The sequence below is a fragment of the Pyrus communis genome, chromosome 4, assembly GCF_963583255.1.
Source record: "Pyrus communis chromosome 4, drPyrComm1.1, whole genome shotgun sequence".
NCBI lineage: Eukaryota > Viridiplantae > Streptophyta > Magnoliopsida > Rosales > Rosaceae > Pyrus > Pyrus communis.
The window spans coordinates 7307486-7324322 of record NC_084806.1 but is presented as its reverse complement, the minus strand read 5'-3'; the positions used below and the strand labels follow the sequence as shown (position 1 = coordinate 7324322).

General features: G+C 36.0%; 2 protein-coding genes and 1 pseudogene across 2 annotated transcripts; 1 reads left to right on the top strand and 2 right to left on the bottom strand.

Moving 5' to 3' along the window:
* Positions 1-3500: 3500 nt before the first annotated feature.
* LOC137731490 (uncharacterized) lies at positions 3501-6227 on the bottom strand. The gene is made up of 4 exons (XM_068470610.1): positions 5499-6227; positions 4880-5120; positions 4105-4222; positions 3501-3997 (listed from the first exon to the last, which is right to left on the bottom strand). The coding sequence occupies exons 1-4, from the start codon at positions 6098-6100 to the stop codon at positions 3906-3908; spliced, it is 1053 nt and encodes a 350-aa protein (XP_068326711.1). The 5' UTR covers positions 6101-6227; the 3' UTR covers positions 3501-3905.
* Positions 6228-7617: 1390 nt separating this feature from the next.
* On the bottom strand, positions 7618-12882 carry LOC137732600 (heavy metal-associated isoprenylated plant protein 4-like; annotated as a pseudogene).
* A 2046-nt stretch (positions 12883-14928) lies between these two features.
* Positions 14929-16428, top strand: LOC137732978 (uncharacterized). The gene is made up of 2 exons (XM_068472207.1): positions 14929-15647; positions 15926-16428. Exons 1-2 carry the CDS (start codon positions 15027-15029, stop codon positions 16139-16141), a joined length of 837 nt encoding a protein of 278 aa, XP_068328308.1. The 5' UTR covers positions 14929-15026; the 3' UTR covers positions 16142-16428.
* The last annotated feature ends 409 nt before the right edge of the window (positions 16429-16837 follow it).

Below are 16837 nucleotides of genomic sequence, written 5' to 3'. Positions count from 1 at the left end.
TGCTACCATATTATTTTGTCCAACAGGAACATCAATTCATGTAGGCACATTTGCTGCAAGTATATGTGATTTTATTACTTTCGTTGCATCATTAAATGCATCTAGCATTTGATTTGCATATCATTGCATCATTCAATTATTCGCACTTTGTTTTTATATTGATTGTTTCATGAATCAAAATAAGACAAATTCTCATCGTTCTTCTGAAACGGTCTTTTTCATCATTCTTCTGGAATGATATTTTCTCATCATTCTTCTGGAATGATGTTATTTTCTTCCCCTAACGGCAGGAAAACTGTCTTATCAAAATCATAGTCTACAAGTCGTGCGGTAAACATATCCCCAGTTAAGGGTTCCAAATGTTGAATGATAGATGGTGAATCAAATTCAACATAAATTTCTAGTTTGCTTCAGGCCTCATTTTTAGTACATTGTGGCAGTGCAATAGGTACTTAGATAACATAATAAAAAACTCATACATGTGTAATGTTTGGCTGGTGCCCAAACACGAGTTGTACTGAGAAATATTGATGGTTGGTAACTGGTCTCAACCAAACTTAATAGTGAATTATGTATAATGATATGTTCACATGTAGAAAACTTGCAATCTTGTTTTCATGAGCAGAGTGCAGGTAATCAATTTCATCTGCTTAATAAATGCCTCTACTAAATCATTTTGAGTATGAACATGAGGAACATGGTGTTCAACATCAATGTCCGATGACATGCAATAATCATCAAAACTTCGAGATGTAAACTCTCCAGCAAAATGTATCATACATCAAGGAACTTCTTGTCTTTATTTAATAGCCTATGAATTGGGACTCTCATGGCCTTACAATTAAGTTGTGGCACTTCGGCTCTTCAAACTTAAGGTATTTATCAAAAAACTTCATGTCCGATCTTGAGGATCTAGGGACTTCATTCCTGATCTTTTTGCATGATGGAACTTCGGGTCTAATCATTTTATGTGATGAGGATCAAGAAACTTCAGGTTCTTATCTGATCAATGAACTTCGGGTCCAGTATGTACTCATCGTAACAAAAAGAAATACAATAAATAAATTAAAACAATATGCGGTAATTCCAACCATGGTGAATAAATTGTTTTTAAGTAAATAAGGCTTGTGACAAAGGCTTTGATTCAGCATCATTCATATAAATATCAAAGCTTTAAAGCAAAAAGTAATAATTCTACCCACTGTAAATAATCTGCTTTAAATAAATAAAACCTGTGATAAGGCTTTAAACCAACACCATGTACATAAATATGCCAAAACAGAAAATGCAATGATTAAGTCATTATCTTTTGTTTTTTTTTTTCTTTTTCTTGGTCTGCCATTTTCTTTTATTTCATCCCTTTTACTTTTATTATTATTTCACAGTTCGAAGTCATTTTAGTTATCCAGGAAATAATAGTAAAACTAAGTTCCAATTGGTGTTCCTCCTTTGGTGAGTTTCGAAAAAATTGAAACGGTTCCCATAAATTTTGGAGCTAAGAGTGTCTGTAACTCAGTAGTACAAAGATTTTATGATGAAATGAAAAGATTTTCTTATCTGTGAGATTCCAGGCAACATAGGTGAACAAGATTTGTGGCGTTGTGCTTTCCATTGACACGAGAACTTCTCGTGATGATAACGTGTTGTAAAATTGACGGTGTGTGCAATGAAATAAATAAACAAGACACAAAATTTACGAGGTTCCTCTACAGTCAGTATGACTGGAGTACGTCCTCGGGGCAGTAGTGGTGCTTTCATTATAATCTGAAATATAAGATTACAAATATAACTCTCTCTATTCTCTCCTCTATTTTTCCTCTCTCTGCCATGAGCCTTCTGGCTTCTCTCTTCCATTTTTTTTTCTTCTATCTCTTTTATTCTCTTCGTATCTCCTTTGATTTATAGGCAAAGTAGGAGCACCAAAAGCAAGCAGTGGCAGCTCCTAGTGGAAGGACATGTTGAGTGGGATGAGTGGGATGTAGTGGGTTGGCCTTCCACACATTGAATGGCTCATAATATTATAACACTAACTGATTTCCTTACACCTTTTTTATCTGTATATGCACACTATTTATTTATAATCTTTTGAATTGAATAAAACTTTTACTTGAAAGTGAGATATTTTTTAGTATACTCCAAAATATTTAACCGTTAAATGTTTGATCAATGATACAATAAATAAGATTTAATTGCGAAACATATAGAATACTTCATAACACCAAAAAATATTCCAAGAAAGCAAATGCAATAAAGGCAGTTGTTTTTTTACCAAATGGACTATCTAACAGATTTCCCTATAAAAGAAGGACAATGTTATTCACATACTTATTTTTAGTTCTCTCACACACCTTCTCAATTTCCGGCCATCGATTTAGATGAATTGAAAAAGATCAATGACAAAAAATTTACAAGAATGTACGAGAGGTAAAAATAAGTGTGTAACCATCAATATCCTAAAAGAACTTCCACTTGTTACCTCTCAAACACGGAGAGTGAGAAGGAGAGAGTGGAGATTATGCAGCATGCAGCAAACTTAACAAGGGTCTTAATTGTTTTCTTCTATCAACTTGGAATATAATGACATGTATTTGATCAAACTTAAGCTGTTTTCCATCATCTTTTCATATGTAGTTTGTACCGACTTACGTTTTGTTGCAAATGCATCCGACACAGAGATTGATAAAAACTTTAATAACTCTAATTCTTCACCAACCATGTCCTTAGTTTAATAATCACTTAAATGAAAAAGGGGTACCATATTACTTTTTTACTTCAATAAATCTAAGAAACTACTCACTATAAAAGAAAATCTTCATAGCAATGAGCTTGTAGCTCAACTAGTTAAGAGCATTCTATTTTAAGCAAGAGGCACTGAAGTCTTGAGTTTAGGGGGCTTGAGGTCCTAAGATTTCGAGTTTGAATCTCCTTGCCCCAAAAATATCTCCATAATATTGAACAAAACAAACTAAAATTTGAGATGTAAAAGAAAATTGAAATGAGTGACAAGTCGAACATTGGAAAATTTCATACTTCCTCACATTTTTTTTATTAAAACCTCTTGTTATCTTATTCCTAACTGCATTTTGGAAATCGTTATCTTTAATTCACTTAAACCTATGTGTGACAAATGAACAAAAAAGAAAATCAAGTTCAAAGACGAAAATCATTTCACTAGAGATAGATCTGATTAAAATCCCTAACCTTTTACACTAAACAAGTAAACTACTTTCACCTCAGAATTAATATAAAATACTCACATTATTTTCGTGTTGCACTACATCACCATCACTGAAAAAAGCCATGGGAACTGAGAACTCTTTTCTTTTGTCATTCTTTGGTCACAAGAATCACGTTAAACAAATTTGCGTAAAAAGGTTGAGAATTCTTTAAACGCGTGCTTAATGGCACAAAAGGCTCCTCAAAGCAGAGTTGCATAGAGAACTACATTTTCTCATAATTTTTGAAGCATTAAAGTAAACCCAGAAAGAAGAGAGAACAAATGGGAGTCAATTCTTTCATTCAAATGATAAAAGCCAGCTTAAGATACAACAGAAAGGGACTACTGCTTCAGCTTGGACGAAATAGCGTCGAGCTAAATATCCACCCGAAAGGAAATGAAAACACTCAACTACGACAACAACAAAAGCCGGTAAAACCATTGCGAATACTAGTAGAGGGTGGCTCAAATGCAGGAACAAAGCCTGCAACTTGCAGTCGAAGATAACCGATTGATTCTAGCTAACAAAAAATTGAATGCTAAGCAATCAAATTCTCCTTGTGACGATTCAGAGAAGAATCGGGAGAGTTAGATTGCATGCCAAACACTAAGGGAACGAATAAATAGAACAACTACTTCTAGCCAATCTCTCTAAAGCCACAAAACTGCAGGACGGCCCTGGCCCTCATCAGAGTACCACCGCGACCTTCTCCTGGGAAATTAATGACAAAGGATGGGCAATGAGGGGTTCGTAGTGATCAGCTCCGGCGCCACACCAACCTGTACAATAAATGTTCAGAATTATAGGTAGGCTGAGAGTGGTAATGAACAAAATTAATCAACTGCCTAGAAATGTATTTTCAGCCAAAGATCTTTCTTTTCTTTACCTGTTCCTTTCATGAAAAGAAAGAAGGGAAGTTCACAAATTTGACTCCTTGGTCGGTGGGGAAGGAAGAAAACGCAATTCTCTTCATCAACCATCGCATCCGAACCATGTGCTTGAACCTGCAAGAAGATGAGTTTCAGACAAGAATGCTTCATAAGACGATGAATAATCTGGTTCATGCTCAAAAACTTCACCAATCTATACTTGCCAGTATCCCGATGTTGACATAAAATGGAAAAATTATCAAAGGCATAAAAAACAGGTTTAGCCAGTGTACTAATACTAGAACCGAGAATAACTATCTTTTTCCGCCTACAGCAGCATATAGAACACCAACAAGGCGGGCGGTAGCTTTTGGACTCAAAACAGAAACAAGTGTTGATGATTCCACGCTAAAATCTTAAAAATTACGATGTAGGAAAATGCAGAGTCTTCAAATATCAACTCAGCTTTCCCAGGAATTGGTGCAATAAATCTTAATACAGTTGTACTTTTGAAATAATCATTTACTCAATGATTTTAGAGTGAGACTATTTTAGACACTCATGATTTCGAACTCAGCATTTACTCAATATTACGTTTAGAAACTAAGAGTAACTCCCACTACTTCGAAAAATTCAACAAAATTAACATCATAAGAGAAGAGGTGATATACAAACACGTATAAAATTATACCGATAGTGATGTGAAATTGCACTCATACACATTGCAAAAACTTCACCATTGCAAAAGAAAAAAAATGAAGAGCAACAATCAAAATCATTCCTTGTCCTTACCACATAAATCTCTCGCTTAAACTCTGTGGCAAGACACTCAATTGCAATGTCATCTCCGAAAGCTGCAGCATGACCTTCTCTGTTTTCGTCGATGGTTAATAAACCTTCCTCTGTGTATTGCAATGTGATGATGTCGTATTCATCATCCGGTGAACCAGAGATCGACATGTATTTGGCCCAACTTTGTCCATCAATCACTGGGATACATCTCTCCTTGTAAATGGACTCTGCTGCCAGCTCCCTACATTCAACAAAAACGAGAACAAAACACAAGAAATAATAAGACAATCGAACCCGACAACATAAATCTTTCCAAGAACTGAAATTTAACAAGAGCATACCAATGTCTGTTAATCAACCTTAATATACAGTCATGTGTTCATTATTTTCGCACAAAAAATCAAACTTTCAGACAAGAAATCAAATTTTCAGATCTAAACGTAGGGAAATCAAACTCTTGTATTTAATCTGAATAAAATGTATTAAATTTTAAGAATAAAATCAAATTTTTGTTCTTACGCCTCCAAAGAAATGAATTTTTATTTTATTTTATTAAATTTCTAGATTAAAAATTTAGATTTCAAGGTAATGAAAAAGAACAGATCTGCGGAAATGTTACCTCTGCATGCCGAGCTGAAGAAGCTCGTCAACGGCGGAGTCGAGACTCACGCGCTCGTCTTTCTTGGCCAGCAACTTGACCTCCTGAATCACATGTATCCCCCACCCGGCCTTCAGATCAGGCGCGTACATATGTCCAATGGCGTCGTCTATCACCCGCTTCTCCTCCGAGGCCGCAGATCCATAGTCCTCCGTGAACCTCCGCACCGTCAACCTCCTCAGCTCCCGCGCGTCCAGCTCACGCGCCATCCTCATCGCCTTCTGCGACGCCGTGAACAGGCAATTTCCGTCGGACGACACCTCGCCGCCGTGCGAGAGTCTGAAGACCATCGACTTCTGAGGCATTATAGAGTCGTGATCCTCCGGGAGCTTCCAGAGCACCCCCTTCGTATGCAGCCTCTGGAGGTGCCGTCTCTGCTGCTCCTCCAGGCCCACCACGCTGTCCCATGCGGCGTCGTCGGTCGACTGCTCAACCAGATCTACAGCCGAGATTGTGTCCTCGTCAAGCGGCGACGCCTTGGGTGGGTCCCTCCACGGCACCGTCGGCGAAGGGCTTTGAAATGTCTCCGCAACGGCGGTCGAATCGCACAATAGTTTCCCCATTTCCTAACTTCTCCCTTTTCTTTTTGAAAAAAATTTCAATCTTTTTTCTTTATTTTTATTTATTTATTTTTCGCGATCCTCTTTCTCTTCCTCTCCAACGGAAGTTGCAGACGAAAGAGAGAGAGAGAGAGAGAGAGAGAGAGACAGGAGGGTTAACGGATAGATTTATGAAGCGCGGGACAATTCCAACACGTGGAAAAATCTGACGCGTTCAAGGGATATGCTGACCGAGGGTGAGGTACTAACGTGAGCCGGTGCGTGAACGTGCGCCAAGCCCAAGCATGATCCAGATTTAATTTTATTTCTTTCTTCTTTTTTTTCCCAAAAATACAAATTATAATTTATATGGAAATATTCGCCCACTACACGTTGGTGTTAGGTGGCATATGCTGCTCCGAAATTCCAATGTTTATTGGGGTTGGTGTAATCGTGTGGATGATCAATGAGGTCCCCGTCATTGTGGTCCAACCACTAATATTTCGCCAACTCAGCTTACAGTTTAGTGGGACCCAGTAGACTTGTTCATCTTGTTAGTAACGGTCCATTAACCACGTGGCATAGCTCTGTTCGTATTTTTACAACGGTTATTATGTCGGAGTACAAATCCTCTCCAAATCTGAAAAAAGGGAGTTTAAAGATCAAATGATCTGAATCGTTAAAATTTGATCAAATGGGTTATAAATATAAGGTTTATTTAAAAATTATAATAATGATAACTGTTGGATCAAATTTAAACGGTTCAGATTATTTAATCCTTAAGTTTCACCTTTTTAGATGTGAAAAGGATCTGTACTCATTATTTCGTCCATTGCCTGCCTCTCCTTTATTATTTTATTTTTACTTTTATATTTTTTTATAATACCGTTGTTTGGCGCGGTTGTTGACTGCGATGGGTTGGTGGCGCAAGAACGGTAAATAAGTTGGGCAATCAAATTTTATCAATTATGGTATCAAATTTCAATTTTTGTTGCTTACCATTTTATCAAGAACATTTATGGTAACCTTTATAACACTGACCAAAAAAATTCTGATTCTGATTAATGTATATTAAGTTTTTCAGTGCGTTAGCCATACCGTTATTTGATAATTATTTCTTGTGTTGCGTTTATATTTCAGCGTAAAATTGTATGACATTAGTAATATATAAAAAAGAATGAAGAAGTTAACATTTATGAAATTATTTAATGAGGAAATTGTAACAATAGTACATCAACTTTAACTCAATTCGAGTAATGATCCCTCAATTAAAAATTCATAATCATTGGTCTCTTAACTCCTCAAAACGTGCAGCTATGGTCATTTTCTTTAACTCTATTAGAACTTCTGTCAAAATGAGTCATGTGTCACACACATGAGGCTGAATCAAGGGGAAAATATAGAAAACTAAATGAGAAAATTTGTAGCAATGATCCATCAACTTTAACCCAACTGCAGAAATAGTCACTTAACTTTAATTCAATTGGAGTAATGGTCCCTCAACTGTAACTCAATTGTAGCAATGGTCATTTCAACATAATTTATATTGACAGTATCCTGACAAAGTTAACGAACATGATCATAGCTGCACATTTTTATGAGTTAAGGGACCAATGGTAATAGATATTTAATTCAAAGACTATTTCTTTAATTAAGTTAAAGTTAATATACCATTGTTACAATTTTCTCTTATTTAATCCATCTCAATTATAATCTTGAAAAGTTTTACATAATGGAACATGCAAAAGGGTTATCATCACTAAATGTCCGATTGGGATAAATATATTGCGCTGAGAACTGGGGAGGATATTAGAATAGGACAAGAATTGTTTGCCCTTCCACTTTCAGTGCTCTTCCGTGTTTTCTTATTTGTGTGGTCATAGTTAAACCATATTATTATTCATTTTTATCTTATTATCTCTATAAAAAAAATAATATAAAACGTTAACGTGGCTTAACCGTAACCACACAAAACAGAAATGCACAGGAGAACATCAAAAGTGTAAGGGCAGACAATCCTTATCTATTAGAATATACTTTCCCTTTCTAATTCTTTTTTATTATTATTTTTTCTTGCCCTTGTCCTCGTTCTTGCTTCACTTTTTAATGTATTCTAGCAGCTTTGGTGGATCAACAGTTCCCCTCTCTGTCGACGAATTTCAAGAGAAATAAGAACCACATTGGGATATTTCTTAGAAACTTTAACGAAAAGTTTTTTGGTATTGTTTATTTTAATGAAAAATCATATTTTTACATTAAAAAGTTAATCCTAATATTTTTCACTTTACTCTTTATTCTGTCATTATCGTTAAAACTCAAAATTTTCATACAATTTTCATTAGTTTTCCTTATTTTTTGCCCCTGCATTTTCTCCAAGTCTTTCTTAATATCATTTGCGCAATCTTCAATGCATCAACATTTTCAACACCACAAGTTCCACCTGAGCCTGCACTAATTTGCAATACCAACACTAAGATTGATGTCATGGCAAGAAATGAAAATGCTTAATGTAACGGTTTTTTCACTCACATATTAAAATAATATGCATTCGAAACTGAATATTTTACAAATTTTTTGTGCACTAACGCGAAGAATGCATGACCGTAATAACATACCTTTTCTCGCTTTTGGGGCTCTTTTTTCTCTTTGTTTTCAGGCTTGGATTTTGGGGAGATAAGTTCAACACAGCTGCTGTACTTCTTCTGCAATCTCTCTAAAACCTTCAAGGGGTCGGCCCTTTTTCCCCTTAACAAGCACTCTATGATTCGCGTAATCAACCACAACATCTTCGATGCCTAACGAATTTACAAAAATTATATATGCATGTAAACATTAAAGATGTATCCAACCAAGCACCTACAAGAAATAATTGGAAATTACCTTCAAGACCTCTGAAGCATTTGATAACCTTACCTTTGCATCCTTCACAATGCGTAAGTGCTTTCACTACAATTTCTTTGCTGGACTGAGTATTATTATTCTTCTCATTTTCTTTCTTTCCCTTTTTTTCTCCATTAAGCTCTGCCTCGCCTTGGTTTTTCTGTTCATTTTGGATGTTCTGATTATCTTTCCTCTAAACCAAAACAAAATTACACAAAAAATTCAGCATATATACAATATAAATTAGAAAAGCAAACCTCAATCACAAGCAAGCAACATGAAAAACTCATACAATGTGAGGGGTTTCAAGATGTTAGATATAAATTACAATGTTTCATGCATCTGGTTTTAATTATAATTAATTATGTGCCTTGCTTAAACAAACTTGAGAACAATTTCAGAAAATAAACATTTTGATTCCATGGTTATCTTGGACTACCATTATACCAAAAATAGATGATCTCTGCAGGGAAAGTAATTGGGTTTTAGTGCAAATGAGTTTCTGTTACCTGGATTCTTAATTGGACTTATATATGGATATATTTCCAGTCATTGGATTATTTAGGCTTAAAAAAAATAATAAATAAATAAAAATCTTAGTCCACTTATGCTTCTTTTTCCATTAGCAGTATTGCTCTTTTAAAAGTTAGGCTATCTGTAATGATCAGGTCATTGAGTTGCCTATAAATTGGTTAAGAGAAATAGAAGAAAAAAGTTATCTTGCGAATGATGAATATTTTTTTAAAGCTAGAAATTTGTCTTTATCATATTGTGAAGGTTGATTCTCCTTTGGTGGTCTCTCTCATTCATGGTTTCTTCTAGCCTTAATCATCCCCACTATGGTCTTGTCTCAAAGTGCAGAAGTTTGATTAAGGAGAACTAGAGTTGCAATTTGTAACATGTTCATAGAGAGAGTCATTTTCCAGCTGACGAGTTAGCCAACTAGGTTTAATGGCAGGATGGATTTCAAGAGCTTGCAGAGCCTCTTTCCTGTTTAGTTCAAACTCTTTTCATTGACTACTGTGAGGTGTTAGAGTTAAACTAGTTATTACTTAGTGTTTCTTTTCTCTTTTTCTTCCATGTTGCCGAAAAAAAGAATAGTTAGGATTACAAAGTGAAATTCAAATAAGCTAAGGCCTTAAACCAAAACAAATCTCTTTCATATATTAAGGATGGTGTTATGCACACATCTCTTCTTACCTTTCACATGTTCCTCTTAATTTTTGGGTCTCAGATCGAATAAATTGAAGAAAATTCAATGATAGAAATTAACATAAAATGTGTGAGAGGTAAAAAGAAGTGTGTGGATAATGCCATTCTATATTAAAGTTATTTTTACTCCCATATATGGAATGGAGATGTCATGATTTGGGAGCGCCCGGAATAGAGGGAATGTAAGGTATTGTGAACGGTAACATACATGTAAAAAGAGGTGTGTGAAGAATATCATCCTATATTAATCTTCTTTATTCAATGAATAATATTTTTGAAAAAAAAAATTACACCAGAACATAAAAGTTATTTTGTAAGAATAAATAAATAAGTAAATCTAGTCATGATGTCCATGACTTGAAACTGCTCCGGCTTCGCTAAAGTGATCATCATCTTCTTGGTTTCCTTCGCTGGAGCCAGTTTCTGATCCTTTGGGAGTCAGATATTCTACACCGTCGTCGTCTCCTTGGCTGGAGCCAGTTTCTCCTGTTTCTTTGGGAGTCGCATCTTGTTCATCTTTTTTCTCAAATGACTCCAAAATTTCACCTTTCTTGGTAGCATGATCCCAAAGGCGTTTGAGAACCTCTTTAATACTAAAATTTCCTTTCACCAGAGCTGCTGTCTTCACAAAAGGTTTATAGTGATGATCAAACTGTACATGTGATGGGTTCGCGTAATCAACCTCGGCTATTTTTACATAAACAGAAGTCGGACCGGCTGTCCTCTCATAATGTCCGAACTCGACACTTTCCACTCCTGAGACGTAGGACAAAAAAAAATTCAAAAGGTAGGACTGACAACTTCTGAAATTAAATTTCAGAAGTATGTGTGTGTGTGTGTGTGTGTGTAAATTGATGCATAAATTACCTTCCGCTTTCATGCATGCTTTCCTGATATCTTTCATACAACATTTACAGTGCAGGTTGATTTTTATCAGCGCACGTATAATAACCTAGAAAAATAAATTAGGAAGCAATCAGAGTAGACACTTGAAATATAAAAAAATTGTGTGGTTCAATTGTTACCGAAGCTACTTATAATTTTCTGTTTGCAAAATTGCGGTACTTTTTCATCAGCACGATCCCAAGTGCTTTTTCTTTTGGGTAACCACTTCTTCATGCTTTCAAACTCTTGATCTTTTACTTCTTTCTACTTTTCAGTTGTATGTTTCCTGTTTCTGTCTTTTTTTTTTTTTTTTACCTATTTAATAATGTCAGTTTCTGTAAAATTAATGCAAAATCAGTAATTAGTTTGGCACAATTGGTATGGCATTGAAATATGGATCTTCTTAGCACGTAAAATCAAAATTTAGAATTAATTGTGCAATCACATGTAATCTGGCATTAACATCTCATCTCAATAGTGCTTGCATGTAATTCTTGATGTCTTATGTATCTTATCATTCCCCTTCCTCCCTCATTCAATTTTTTCTTGTCTAAAATCAGTACACGCAATTTCCTTCATACTGTTGATGTTTCTTGAAAATAATTTCATTTACATAAGCATTTTAATCTATTAATACCTGCTTTGGCTCATCTTCTTTATCCTCCTTGTGTGCAAAGTTGCAAACTTCATCTTCAATATGAAGCCTAGTGGCGGCTTCTGGGGAATGGCAATGGAGCAGCTGCACAGGGCTCCCATCTGCAAGGGTCCCAACTTTTAATTATATATGTTAGTTCTCTATATTCCAAGAAAATTTCTGTATGCATAACTTGATTATGTACAAATTTGAAAAATATCCAAGTTACTTTTTATTTTGGAGAATACTGTATCTTTTACACACTTTCCTCTTAGTTAAAAACTTCATTTCTTTGACATATACATTTCTTTAAACTCGTCTATATCTATTGTTCAGTAGACGATATTGTGTTACAAAGTTGACCTTCATACTAAGTAAGTTTCGTACTTACAAATATACCATAAAAGGAAAGAAAAAAAAGTTTTAAACACCAAAAAAAAAAAAATGTCTTGGACGTAAAAGGGTCTATCTTAATTTTTGCAAAGTGCCTCCGAAATCTTGGAGTCTGCCTATTAACCCATGAAAACAACAGAATAATAGAGCAAAACAACCGCAATTCAGAAATTATTCGAAACCTATGCTTTATTTGATAAAAGTAAGATGGTTCGATTACAGCTTACATAATTTAAAAAATACCCAAAATTCTCTCCAAGTCTTAAAATGCAGATTTGACCTAATAATTGCCATTAGGGAAAACTCATATGTCACGTTAGAGCTGTAATTTTGATCGCCCCACTATTATGTGCTCAAATCATACCCAAGGTCCTTATTTTAGAAAACGTAAAACCTATTTTTCTTGGGCTTACATACGTATGGAACTCTTGCATAATCTAGCCTGCTAATTGTTATGCATCACATATTGTCCTTGTCTTTCTTCCGTAACCAACCTCTTTACTTTAACAATCTTGTTAGCCCTTCGGAGGCATTTGAGAAGCTTTTTATGACGAAATCTTCCTTCCACTGTCACTACTTTGTTCACCTGATCAACCTCAACACTTTCAACTCCTGACAGAGAAAAAAATTTAGAGGCAGGGAGTGACATATTTAACTTTTTTCAACTTGAATGCATGCTATACGTAAAACATTGGATATTGAAGTCGGATGTTTTACCTTTCGTCTTACTGCAGCATTTCTTGACATCATCTTCACAATGTCCACAGTGCATGTTGAATTCTAGCTCAGCAAGCAGGCACATAACCTTAAACAAATTATAACAAAAAAAAATAAAGTTAATTGTGAAACTAGCTGGCTACACAAATTAAATTGATATGCATCGAAAGCAGCACTAGTCATGCATGTTTTCGTGCATGGCAAAGAGAAAACCTCCTCTCTTAAGGGGACTTGGTCAGCTGTCCCAAACCCCTTTCTCTTTAGCCAAGTAAAGGCCTCCATGAGATTCTAAATTGTTGATCTCTTTCTTCTCTTCACTGTCTTCGTTTTTTGCTATTTAATCAAAGGACAGTTTGTAACAGGAATCAAGTGAAATTCTGTAACTGGGCAATTCAAAACAAGAATTAATCGTCCGATTCCTTAAAATCTTCCCCTGTAATCCTGAAATGATTTGCTGGTATATATGTGCATTAATTCTTAATTTTCATAAATTACACAACAAAAGGATAAAAATAAAATCAGGTATTTACGATCCAAAAGTGATTTCTCAACTTTTAAAACGATATATTTACAAAAACAAGTGGAGAATTCAAACTAAACACACAATGGCCAATTATAACAAATTAGTATCGAACTCGCCTTTTACAATAGTCAAATCTAAAACCTACTAGTTACAAATGGAGAAGAATGTCACCACACTTCCAATTAGATACTAGCTAGCAATACACCACAACCTCAATCAAATAAATAAACAATTAGTAAGAATAAATAACTACTAGACCGTGTACCGAATGACACTAAAAGGTTTCATTTCGTACAATAGACAACATAGTCTTGTTTAAACCTTTTAAAACATTCGAAATAACTACCTAAAATTTTGAAAATTAGACATTTGTTAGGTCATTGGTGTTAATTGAGAATTTTACCAACATTAAGTTATGACGTTACCAATGTGGACACATACAAAAAGTTGGTTTTCACTAATCTCTACCTTTGGAGCTTTAATCCCACAAATCGACCTCTTTTAGCCAAGTTAAACCGTAATTGTGCTTAGCTAAAATGTGTTGTTTTGGAGATTAAACCTCCATAGATGACTTGAGAGTTAAAAGACTCTTTAATACGTGTCCAGCTATCACTTAACGCTATTGAACCTAACATATGTTCATTTTTCGAAACTTTAGATAGTTATTTAAAATGTTGTGAAAGATTAAGACCAATTAAGAATCACCCAAAAATTAAATAGTTAAACTTAACCATAAGCCAAAGCATATCAACTCTAATCAACATCACTAATCTATTTATAATTGAATTATCAAAATTTGGGATCATCAAATTAAAAATCTCGATTCATATTTTGTTAATTACTTCGTTTTCGGATTTGATATGGATCAGAATCGGATCCACCATACTGGTCGAACTTATTAATCCCAGCTAATTGTTATGTTGGGCCTTGGGCCTATAGTACCGCAAAGACAAGGAAAAATACGAAAAGAAAGATCGTCCCACACCGACTTATCCAAACGGCCACATGGCCGTATTTTCCGATACGTGTTAATCCTTCACTGAGTCACGTCGGCAATGCAGCCAAGTGTCTTGACGGTGTTACTACACGTAAAAACACAGGAGGATACTCTGCAGTGTAAACTTTCACATATTTGCTCCCACCGTTTCCTTCGTCTTTTCATTCGGAGACCCTTTCGTTTTGGCTTTCAACCATTCATTTCGTTTGCTTTCCTTCTCACTGATCCGTCGTACCTTCAGTTAGATCTCTCTCTCTCTCTCAGTAAGTTTCAGTTTTCATTAATTTCAAAGAATAATTTTCATTCTTTTTCTGGGTAAAATTTTGTTGTTGTTGTAGCCAGTTAATTTGTATATTTGCATTTCATTTGCTTTTGTTTATCCGATCTAACATTAATGATTAAACAAGTTTCATGGAGATCAACGATTAATCGAATTAAATCCTATGTTTAGAAAAATAATGATTAAGATTAACTAAGTTAAATCCTTGCTAGTTTGAACAATTTAAACTGGTATGATTAATATTGTCAAATATTTTTCACCTTGGATATGTTTGATTCAGATGATTTAGTTCTCTTTTGTTTATGTTTGGCTTTTTTCTTTTCAGGTACGACACTAATTAACCCTTGTATTATCTAGCTAGGTTGATTAGTACCCAATTAATCACCTTTTGACAACAAAATTTATTGACATCTCGATAAAGAAAAAGACATGTCAGGTGTGTCCCTTGCTGTGGCTCCTAGATCAGAGCCCGACACAACCACTACAGCCCCTGGATCCAAACCCCAAGACAAACCGCTCCACCGCCAACCGCACCAGCAGCCTGCTGTTGGCGGTGTAATGGGCTCATTGCGAGTAATAGAGCTCCAACTCGTGGCCTTCATCATGGTTTTCTCAGTCAGCGGCCTTGTCCCGCTTTTTGATTTGATCTTCCCGGCCTTTGCCTCCGCATATCTCTTGGCTCTGTCGCGCTTGGCCTTCCCTTCTCATGGTCCCGTCAGCTCTAGCTCTCGGGAGATTTTCCAAGGCAGCAGATTCTTCAGGTTTTACGTGGTTGCGGGAACCACAATCGGGCTCTTCTTGCCGCTTGCATACGTATTGGGTGGCTTTGCGCGGGGCGATGAGCACGCCGTCCGCTCGGCAACGCCTCACTTGTTCTTGCTCTCGTTTCAGATTCTCACTGAGAATGTGATTAGCGGGTTGTCGCTGTTTTCTCCGCCGGTGAGGGCATTGGTCCCGTTGCTTTACACTGTCAGGAGAATCTTTGTCATCCTTGATTGGATGAAAGATGTTTGGCTTAACAAAACTCTGCCAGCCAATGCACAGTTTAAGGTAAATTATGGTGCTTGCGTTTTGGGAGAAAAACTTATATCGTACGTTCTTGCCCCATGACCATTCTTACAGTTAAAAGATGTGACTATTATATGATGGCACATGCTCAAAACGTGATAGGAACATCTTATGACTATGTTGTTGTGCCATTATGCACTTACACGTAGGACGAACATCTCCACATAGGATTTTCTCTTGTTTTGAACATTTGGTTCTTAATTAATTTTCTTGTTTAGTGCATTGGCTAATGTTTACTGATTGATGTTATGTTGTTGTAGGATGTTGCATGGTTTTGGTTTGGGAGGAGCCTGGCTGTAGCCAACTTCATATATTTCTCGATCAACCTATTCGGGTTTTTGATTCCTCGATTCCTTCCGAGGGCGTTTGAGAGATACTTCAAGGAGAGGGATGAACTTGAGTCCAAGAGTGTAGAGGACAAGCGCTCCGCAGCAGCAAATAAGTTGGAACCAGTTGCAGATAAGAAAAGTGATTGAATTCGGGTTTCTCCCTCAGTCGTGTAGTATGATGTTCGGGTTTCCTTGAAAATGGGTATGTGTAATGCTGCTCCTGTATGCATGGATCACTGATCTATATCATCACATCAGTTTGCTTTTTTTAACGTTTGTTAATGTTGTCTCACTGGCCGAGGTAGATATCCAAGTAGAAGTGCAAAAATCGTTCATTTTAAAGTTCCAATTTGTATTGCAGTCTACCAACAGAATTTATTGCAAGTTTGTTGTTATTCGAGTGTCTTTCAATTCAAGGAGATCGATTGCCAGTAGATCAAGTGACCGTAACGAGTTAAAGAATCCCTTTTAACAACATAACGTGGAAGATCACATGCGAGTAATTGTTTCGATTTTTGGTAAATCGGGTGGCCAGTTCATCCAACAAAGTCCGAAAGGACAACCTTATGCAACAAGTAAAATTTGATTCACAAAGCAAAAATCCTTGAAACTCGAGGGAAATATCGTATTTGTCGTGAACGCCCGAAAATCATCGACGACCAACCACTTGAAGGGAATAAAAACACCGTATATCAGTGCGTTAAGGCGAGCTGAATTGAGAGAATGGTCTAAGACAAAGCGACAGTGGAGTCCTAAGATGGGCGATAACAAGTTTGTGGGTCGGAGACGATAGCCAAATACACAGCAAGCGAGTGACAACAAGGAGAAAACCAACAGATCCGC